Here is a 10,320-nt window from a genome sequence, read left to right as displayed (position 1 = left end):
GATCTTATATTTCATAAGAATTTACATAGGCGTATACTGTATCTCTGTTCAATATCTAAATCTTGCAGCTGTTTCAGGAACCCTCAGCTTGATGAATTACTCAGTAATGGAAAACTCTTTGAATAGCATTGCCTTGAGGAAAATGACAAACGATAAGTTAAGCCAGCCCAAGGGGAGCAGATCTGCTTTTTCCAAGAATACAAGGAACCAAGATTTTCCTGCAGAATAGAAATGAATGTATGTTGTGCTGCTCCTGGCTGCATTATATAGTGCCAAGTGCATTAGTTGGTACTTCTGCCTCGCTTGCATCTCATCTCTCCAAGATTCAATTTATGGCAGCTGAGATAGAGTATCCTTCAGGATATTGCATTCATCCCTTTCATAAATCAAGAACTGCTTTTTGATATAAGAGATGTGAGTCCAGAAAAAAGAGGGAAAGCATATGGCACGAGGCTTTGTGAATGGCCAACTGGCATGTCTATTATGGCTGTTTGCAGCTTTTGGCTACTTTTCAAACCAGAAAGTAACATTTTGTATGCCGTGTATTCTTCCATACCAAATTAAAAAAAAAAAAAAAAAAGGAAAAAAAAAGAGAAAGAAAACAAAAAACCTTTAGAAAAAAATTAAATTTCAACTGAAATTTCAGTGTCTTTCTTTCCATTTACTAAAATACAGCATCATTCCCATTTATAGTTGCTTTTTTCTCTCGTTTCAGAAGACACCTTCTGGTGATTACAGTAGCCCATGTGTTATCTTTGCCACTGATTTGGGCATAGTTATAGTTACATGCATTACTTCCTATCTTTCAGGACATTGGAAGTGTTCTCTCCTGCCATGGAGACAGTATCTGTGAGTAGGCAGTTAGACTTATCCAGGTGGTTCAGTGAAGTTTAGTTAATGCTTCCGAAGTAATCTGTGATCGCTTAATGAAATTACTGTGTTGGAGCGGTGGTTCACCAGGGGAGGAACTAACTATTAGGCCTTGTGAATGTACTCTGACGTTGTACAGAAATGCATACCAAGGTGAAAGTCCTCTGCAGGTATTCCATAACGATGACTTTCCTAGCCACAGAATATTCAGTCCCCTTTGCTTCCCTGTGCAATGTGTAGCAGTCGGTGACACCAAGCCTCCTCAGCCTTCCTCGTTATGGACTACAAAGCTGTGGTGAACCATGTATGAAGGCTCACAACAGAATGCAACTCAGTGTTTCTTATTACCTCATCATGTTACTGCCTGCAGACCCCAGCATCTAAAACATTTTGAGACTCATGTAAGAAACAGTAAAGTAGTGAAAGAAAGGTAAAAGGTCGTGATTTCTGCAGAAAATGTACAGTTTCCTGCCTGTAACTTCTAGTAAATTTACAGGTATTACAGGCTCCATTTGACTACAGTTAGTGGCCCAAACACCTTGCAAAAATTCAGTCCATGAGGTAGCTCAGGTCCTCCTGCAGCTGGTCTTGAGGTCTGGTTGTTGCTCAGTTTTTAGCAACTGTTTTGCCTCAGGGTGCAACTGTGCGGCATTTCTTTGCTGGAGTAGTATTAGTCTTGCTAATCTGATTAAGCTCCAGTTGATAAAGCTGCCTGCTTAAAATTCAGTGTGAAGCTGAATTTCTGCAGGACGTTTTACATCTTGGGCCCAGAGTTACTTACTGCATATCACTTAAAAATATTTCACCTTTCAACCTGAAGGGACTTGGCCCTGCGTGCCAGCAATGGCTAACAGACAGACACATATTTAATAATCAATTTATTAACCACTTCAAAGTCCTCCAGGATAAAAGACACCATGCAAAGTCAGCCATTCCTACTTTATTTATAGTGAAGAGTACATAATGTGTTATAGTGCACAGTATACGATGAATTATATTTAACTCATTTAAGGAGGCTGACTATCATATCTCTGATAAAACCATCTGGAAAAGTATATCTTAGAGAATACTTTAGCTTTAATTCTAGATTGATATTTAATCCAGCTCCTGAGAGCACATAGGTGGTTCCACAGAAACGAGCAGTGACAGCTTGTGGTACTGCTTTGGCTTATTTGGCACAAGCTGTGGCACAGTCATGGAAGCAGAGAAACAATCCCTGCTTGTTTATTTTGCTTAGCACTGGGTTGTGCCCTAAATCCACATCCTCTCTCTCTTTTCCACACTTCCAGAAGATGTTGTTGATTTTATTGATGTTGGCAGAATAAAGAAAACACAATTGAACAAATTGCAGTTTTGCTGATTGTAGGCTTTGATTCTTTCTAACTTTCCTGTTGTAGATGAGCTGTTGCATTAGCAACCCTCTATATTTTTACTCCTGTTAGCTGAAAGTTCATCTCTTACTAACTACATGTACACAATGTTTTTATCTGTACATTTCTTCTCATCATTCTTTTTTTTTTTTAGTCCTTGAGGTCTACATGTTATACATTGCAGCATTTAGGAAATCTTATTTTAATCTATAATTTTTAATTTATGGAAATTATTAAAGAGAATTTTATTCTCTTCTTAATTCATTGTAGTGTGCTTTGTTTTTTTCTTTAATGAGCAGTCCCTTTGCTTTCTTCTATGCTAATCTTAGGCATTTTAAGGCAACTAAGCTTAACAATGCTAACTAAATAGTTGGACAGCATGTGTTAATGAGAGCTGTATTCCCTAGCCCTTCAGCCTCAAATAGCACTTACATACAGCCTGTGTAGAGCTCAGGCTGCTCTTCACCCACGTGCTTTCATTCCACCTTGCAGTTTTGGGGCTGCAAGAACGCTGGACTCGCTGCATTCCTGGCTGGCTGTCTGACCATCCCCAGGCTGTGGCCCATCGGTAGCCACACACGGGGTGGTGTTGCTGGCGCGTGCTCTTTGCTTGATGGTCCCAAACAGGTGGCTGTCCCTAAAAGTGGCATGCGCTTTGACGGGTCCCCCAGTGGGCTGAGTGCTGCCTCCCCTATGAAGAACAGGAGCACACCCACAGAAATAAAAGTTCTGCTTTAAGTCAAAGTTTTACCAAAAAATAACCACCCCCACAACTTCCCACAGAAGCAGTACTGCTGTGCTTGCCTGCACAGAGTTCTCCCCACAAAAGAAATGTTGGTCAGTGCAGTGGAGACACGGTCTCCAGTGTCTCATGTGATCCAGCTCTAATAATAAACTATTGGGAAATGGGTCGGCTCCTGTTAGAGGCGAGTTCAAAATAAAGGCCATGAGAGCAGCAGCTGTCATGGGCCTCCGCACAGACCCATTGAATCCACTGCCCTTGTGTCTGCCTGTGGCTGTAAGCTGATGCAGACAGAAAATGAGACTGCACAAGTGTGAGATAACCACTTTCTAATGTTCTCCCAGCCTCCAGCTCATGAGCTTCCAGGTCTGGTTGGAATTTCTGTGTATTTGGTAACCCTGAACAAATTTCTGCCCCACAATTTTTCCCATTAGTCCTCTAATGTTTGTAAACTTCTACCTTCTGCAGCATCCTAGGTAACCTTGCTGTGGATTTTGTCAGGTGCATCTTTAGAAAAATACTGAACGTGTATATACATATATATATATATGGCCATATTGAGGAAAGGCCAGCCTGGGCAGGAAGGCCTATGTGCCTATTTGTCTCAAGAGGATGAAACACTGACAGTACCTGTGGGATCTTGGATAAGGAGATCCCTCTGGGTGAGCCTGCATGCTCAGGTCAGTTCAGCAGGCACTGGGCTTGCATTCAGGAATCTAAACATCTTCCAGACGGGGACCCTCCCTCAATGAGGAGTTTCAGCACCTTCAGTCTCCCTCATTGTACATCCTCTGTTGACATGTGCATATTCCCAACAAAGTGCTGCTGGCGAGGCAGTATTTTTCCTTTGTTTGGGATCCTCAGCATTACTCTCCAAACCAAAATTCAAAATGCAATTCTTTTTCTGCTGACAGTAGAAAAGGGGGAAGTACTAATGTCACGTCCCATCACAGCCTGAACTATGGACAGAGTAAGGGACCAGGGAGAAGGTCTCTTTTCTTCCTATCAAGCCACAGCAGATAGTGTTTCAAGAGGTTACAGGACTAATTTTACTACTTTTGCATATGTTGATGGGAATCCTTTTCCCTGCGCAGAGCGGGAGCCAACAGTGCACAGAATATAAAGGAGCAATGCAGGCAGGCAGGAAATGTAGGCAACACTACCTTCACAGATTTAAAACACTTCTGTGACTTGCCAGAGCCCTTGAAAAAATGTTCCTAAGCAATTTATTCCATCCACTGGGGTATGCCAGCCCTGCTGTACAAAATCACTGCCATATCATTAGTGGCATGGATTCCATACTGGCTTGGCTCCACTCAATCTACCCTGCTCCTTGCGAAACAATGCCCTCGTAGGATGAGCAGCATGTAAGAGAGCAGGTACTAATCTACAGCGGGAGCAGCTTTCACAGCTGTGGCTTTGTGGGACAGATGTTCAGGGGCACGCAAAGCATTATCCTGATGGGAGGTTCCATCAATCTTTCTCGCACGTGTCTAATTTTGCCCAGCCTAAGGCCATTAAGATGCTTTATTTCACTCACATGAATTTCAGACTTTTCAGTGCCATGTCTTCAAAAGGCTTCCAGACTGAAATCTACTGTAATGTGAATGAAGTATAAATTATACTGAAATGTTAACTCATGTAAATCCTTATTAACTCTAATGGAGAACTTCAAAGCAAACCCAGCTCCTCCTCCGCTGCTCTGCTGCTTTGTGAGGTATAAAGATTATGCTAGCATTGGTGGGGTTTAAATGCAATTTTCTATTTGATCATTTTTTACATTACAAAGTTTTCTCTTTCTCTTGCCAGTGGAGCTCTTTGGCAAGACTTAGGAAAATCTGAGCAGACTGTTGGATAGACTTCTGAAAGGATCTTTATGCTTATTTTGCAAAGCATTGAAATAGAGAGGGGTATCTGCATTCCCATAACCACTAGGCAGAATCAGCATCCATGTCTCAGCCTCTTCAAGAATTAAGGGTAATAGGGGTCTGGGAAGGAAGAATTACAACCCGCAAGTCACCATAACTTATGCCTTCTAATAATCTTTGCAAGCCTCCTCCAGCAGAAGGGAAATAATGAGACCTGAAGCTTCAAATGCAAACAAGCATGCAGAAATGTATTTACTCAGTCTGGCAGAGAAAGTTCATAAGGGCAGCTAATCAATAAATCAAACTAGTAGCAAAGGGCAAAAACAGATTTGATTATTGCTTCACGGTTCACCACAAGGTAACAAGGTAATTTTCAGATAGAATGGGAGCATGAATTGCAAATGCTGTTCCTGTATTAAAAATCAAGTTGCTTAAGTAACTGATTAACTGGCGATAGGAAAAGTGACAGCCTCAAAACAGCTTAAAACTAACTTGTATCAATTAAGTCTAGCTATTGACTTAAGCTAACACGGTTCCCTGCTGAATTTAAAAAACAGTAATACAAGATGAACTTAAATCAAATAAAGCGTGTTTAAGCAGGAAGGGATCGGACTGTCTGGGTTTTAGGCTTATTTTTAATTGAAGTTTTGAAATTTGGAACATAGACAAGACACTGTAATAAGGAGTCAGCATCCTTATTCAGAGGTGGATGGAAAGTAACACTTGGACTTCCTGAATCTTTGATGCTTTTTTCCTTCCAGGCTCTGGACTAATCCTTTGAGAAGGAAGAGATCAGATAGATCAGCTTAAACTTGGGAAGCTGTAAGGAACCGAATACAAGCAGGAGGACAGGCAATGGGGGGCGATGTCTTTGCTCAGGTTCAAGTTGCTGGGGCACAGATGCAGTCACTGAGAGTGGAGCTCAGCAGCCTGCTTGCAGATTGAGGGGTAAGGAGCAGAGGGATGGTGCAAAGTAAGTGCTTTATTAGCTTAAAGCCAAAATTACTCCTTACTACTTCTTTCATGAATTTGACCTCCAAAAGACCCTTAAAGCAATCTACATTTATTGTGGGCAAGAGCTTGCAAACACAGGAAAACATATGCCAGTAGCTCCCTGGTAATGATGAATGCCTAGGTTTCCTACCTGATTAAACAGAGGTGATTCAAAGCCACTTACGCAGAACTGATGAGTTTACACTTACAAAGTATCTTAAAAATCTGTCTTCTTTTTCAATATCCTCAATATACAACATCATATAAAGAACATTGCTGTCAACATATTTACATAAGAAAAACTTGTGGGTTTGCTGACCCTGAGACCACATAGAGAGCTGCGCAGAGGAAGTTCATTCCACTGATATGTCACAGGTCTCTGTGGCAGCATAATATTTAAGAGACTCATAAAAAACAAAGGTGTATGCAGCAGAGCACGAGGACCTAAGAAATTGTCCTCATCACATCACCAGGCCTGCAATGCAACAAGCTTTTCTCATGAAAACTGTAACCAAACTGAAGAAGATGGTGTTGTCACAGTCCTGAGAAAAGGGGACTCAAACATACAGTACTGTTAGATGCAATTATTGAACTTGCCTCTGGCATTAGCACAGATCAAGAACAACTTCAGTCATCTTCACAGCTCCAGTGGAGCCCTCTGGTATGATCACAGTGCGCACAACTGCTCTGTAGCAGGTAGCACGTAGGGGCTGATTCTGGCAGTGCTCGTCTTGGAGGAAGTCAGCTGCCAGAATGCACCCACTGACAGTTCTGTTTGGTTTTGTTTGTTGTTTTACTTTGATGCATAGCTTTCTTCATTTTCTTTAATATGTACTGTTCCTGGGAAGTAGTATATGCACAGTGGTTTTCAAAGCTGAAGCTCAGAAGAGCATATGTAAAGGTTTTGCCCTTTCAGCAGCCCTTCTTCTGCCGTAGCTGAACGTCCAAATTTCGCAGGTGTTTCAGAAAGCCACGATTGGGTGAAATCCATCGATGCTCCTTCACTGTTTTGATGGCTTCAATCAACGGCAGGTGGTGATTTATCATGAGATATGCTAGGACTAGAGATGCTGACCTGCTTACTCCAACTGCGCAATGTACCAAAATTTTAGCTAGTTAAAAAAAAAAAAAGAAGTAAGGCAAATTATAACCATAAAAGAGGAGCAGTATGGTGGATGAAGTTTTAAACTAAAAGAGAAGGCAACCCTGTCCTGCCTTCTCCAGTTTGGTCACGATTACACAGCAAACAATTTATTTTTTACCCTTCCAATAGACCACATGAATCATAGAATAGAATCATAAAATCATAGTATCATTACGGTTGGGTAAGACCACTAAGATCACCTAGTCCAAAAAGAGATGAACTGCTAACTGTTAAGTCTAATTTGCAATTGTTCTATTCATTTGTATGAGCAGTGCTATGAGGTTACAGTCTGATTTCAGAAACACTGGTAAGTTAAAAAAAAACAATGATGTTGCTCTATTGTGAGCAAGAGGAAGACCAGACCCAGTGCTTTCAGAAAGGCTTACTTAGGTGAAGAAGAATGCTGCAGCCTGGCCTGGAAGGATGGCGCTAACATATCAGCCACCAAGAAAGATGACTGGCCGAGCACCATTAAGTAATAAGTCAATTCGTCATGGCTGTATTTCTCTTTTGAAAGCAGAACATGTGAGAAAGATCTCCATCAATGCCAGTTTACTCATGCTAAGGAGCGATCTTTTATGTAATACATGCATATTAGTGTTTTATAGCACCAGTGCCAAGACGCTCAGTCTCCTGTGCAACACACTGTAAATTCCCCTGGGTAAAGGTGAATCTCCTCCCTGGGAGCACAGCCCTGCGGGCCTTGTTCTCACAGGGAGATCATTCACAGTGTGTGGGCCTCTTCATATGGGTGGTGGCTAAAGAAATCAGAACTTTCGTCTTCCTATTCATTTGTTATGACAAATACAGATGCCACGAGAGGGTATCAAAAGACTAGGCCAGATAAGACTGCTTCCATATCAGATATATGTTTTTTCTTCTCTGTGAACAGGTCTTTCCCTCCTGATTTTTCTCTCTTCTTTCTAACTCCTTTCCTCTCTACTCCTGTCTCTCTCAGCCACTGCTCATCCTTCTCTCACTTCAATTTTTCACTGTCTTCCTTGCTATTTTGGAACCAGGCTGTAGCTATCCACCTGCACAGCACAGCTTCCCCTACCTTTACCATGCAGGTAGCAGTAGGCTGCGTACTGACCTGTCCACCACTGAGCTTGTGGGCCTGACTGGTTATGAAAGGCTGCCAACACACATACAAATACAAACAATGATCATTCTATACCTCCTGGTGTACTCAGGGCTTTGTGGATAAATTCTGCCGCAGAGAAAAAGAACTGGCTTATGTCAAAGCTGGGGAGGTCATGTGCTGGCACACCATAATAATCAATGGTAGCTCCATAGAAGTCCTGGCCTCCGTGGCTGTATGCTGTGCCGTGGGCAGCATTTAAAACGTGGGTAACACCCATCTTCCACAAAACAAATCTGTTGTGAGCTGTTACTCTAAAAGGAAGACCAACATAAACAAATTAAGATTGGTACAGAGATACTCACAGGGCAGGAACAGCACAGCGATTGCATCTCTTATGCCGTGTACTCAATATAAAACAGTACACTTTTCCAAGGAATAAGCGAGAACCAAGTATCAAATCAGTCATAAAATTATCTCAGAAACTCTGCAGTCTGCACTGTAAATGACATCAATCAGCAAAACTATGAGCTGCCTAATGCCACATTGATAAGGGGCACTAATATGCTGGCGAAGCATAATGTAAAGCAATGGCATTAAAGCTCAGTCATTCTGTGCAGCTGTACTTACAGGTCTCCCAAGAAGAGATTAGGCCACACTTCATCAACGTGGTTACAAGAAGGCCGCCCAGTGTTCAGGAGCTGCTCCAGCTCCTTAAGTGAGGGGACCTCCTCCATGCATGTCCCAGATCCTGGGGAGCCTGAGGGACCCAATACTTCCTCCCCAGACATATGAGAGCTGGGGAAATGACCTGCTCCCAGCAGCTAGAGGCAGCGTGCTGGGCACTGGAGTGCCGCCAGCAGCCACAGCAGTCACAAGGCGGCTGGGAGATGGGCTGGAGCAGGTGCTGACAGCAGCTCTCGTCACTGCAGCCATACCGTAACATCCTCGAGCCCCCTCCCTAGGGCTGGCTGTCATGCTGGACCTAATTGTCCTTGCTGGTTTCAGGCTGCTCCCTGCAGTTTGTCTCCCTAGATCTTCAGCCTCCAGCCCATAGGATGTCATGATGGCCCTTAGTGATGTCCCTAATGCAGTAGTGGCAGCCAGTGAGGCCTGACTGTTCATTATACAGCCATAAAAGTCCTGATAAAGGAAAAATGGGAATCTGTCTGATGCAAGATGCGGGGCGAGTATCTTACAGTAACTCAGAGGTACTTAAAAGTACAGCTGCTAAAGGCCTAGGAATGCACTGGCAGGTTCTACCAATACAATCACTAGGAGACTAAACACCAAATAGATTATGAGGTCTTACCTATCATCAATAATCAAGAGAAGTTTATTTCTTGAATCTACTGTTTGTTTTTTTTCTTCCACCAAGTAAAAGAACATGAGCCTAGCTGTACGTTACACATCTATTCTTTTCTACTGCAGTTACTGCTTCCTCCAGTATGTTACTAAAAGATACTTGCTCTCTTCCTCTGTTGAAGAAGTTTTGGTGGGATTTTCCTTCCAGGTGTAAACTTTTGCCTAGGTAGCTTTGGTTTTCCACAGCTTTACTTCCTTCATGGCCTTTTAAAGCTACTCAGGATGGATGTAAAAAACAACAAGCATGATGACTCTCAATAAGGGAGAAGCTAGCTTTCTCTGCAGCAGGGGCTTTCCAAGGTATCAAGAATTCAGGCATCCTCCTGCCTGTTAGGACAGCAAACAACTCTAAGCCAAACATGTGCAATTATGCATGACGTTAAAAATAGCTGCTGTTCCAGCTGAAGTTAATGCATGATTAGCAGCACTTGACAGAAGGCAGCCTTTTAATTGGTGGACTATGCCTTTGTAATTACTTTGTAGGTAGCCTTGGTGCAGTGATCAGGATCAAACATTCCTTGGATAATAATGTAAGAGGTGGCAACCATGAAAACAGCCAAGGAGTGCTATATGAGCACGCAGTGTGGCATTGCCAGGAAGATGTGTGCTGATCAAAACCAGAGTGCTCATGGATGCTTTTCTCTTTAAAGTGTTGCTGTCAACCAAACTTAATGCCAATCCGTGACAACTTTGTCTCTCCCATGAAAACTGGGATCAGAATCTTTTCACCTATTCTGAAAGAAGAAAAAGTTTTATAGTGAAAATGCACTAGCACAGAAGCTCAGCTAGCATAAACAAACCTGGCTGTATATTACACTCACCTCCACTTTCAATGGATTGGCTACTCTCCCTCCTCTGCCTGCTTTCAGGATTTGTGTTTTGGGATA

The 10,320-nt window shown here is 42.5% G+C and overlaps 1 protein-coding gene across 1 annotated transcript; it reads right to left on the bottom strand.

Annotated features, from left to right (window-relative positions):
• Positions 1 to 5,586: 5,586 nt before the first annotated feature.
• DUSP13A (dual specificity phosphatase 13A) lies at positions 5,587 to 8,913 on the bottom strand. The gene is made up of 3 exons (XM_031602993.2): positions 8,699 to 8,913; positions 8,165 to 8,382; positions 5,587 to 6,955 (listed from the first exon to the last, which is right to left on the bottom strand). The coding sequence occupies exons 1-3, from the start codon at positions 8,857 to 8,859 to the stop codon at positions 6,756 to 6,758; spliced, it is 579 nt and encodes a 192-aa protein (XP_031458853.2). The 5' UTR covers positions 8,860 to 8,913; the 3' UTR covers positions 5,587 to 6,755.
• Between the last annotated feature and the right edge of the window lie 1,407 nt (positions 8,914 to 10,320).

The sequence above is a fragment of the Phasianus colchicus genome, chromosome 8 (genome assembly GCF_987193195.1).
Source record: "Phasianus colchicus chromosome 8, bPhaCol1.hap1.1, whole genome shotgun sequence".
In the NCBI taxonomy this organism is placed as follows: Eukaryota; Metazoa; Chordata; class Aves; order Galliformes; family Phasianidae; genus Phasianus; species Phasianus colchicus.
The sequence above is the reverse complement of the archived record's forward strand: the minus strand, read 5'-3'. Positions and strand labels throughout refer to the sequence as shown.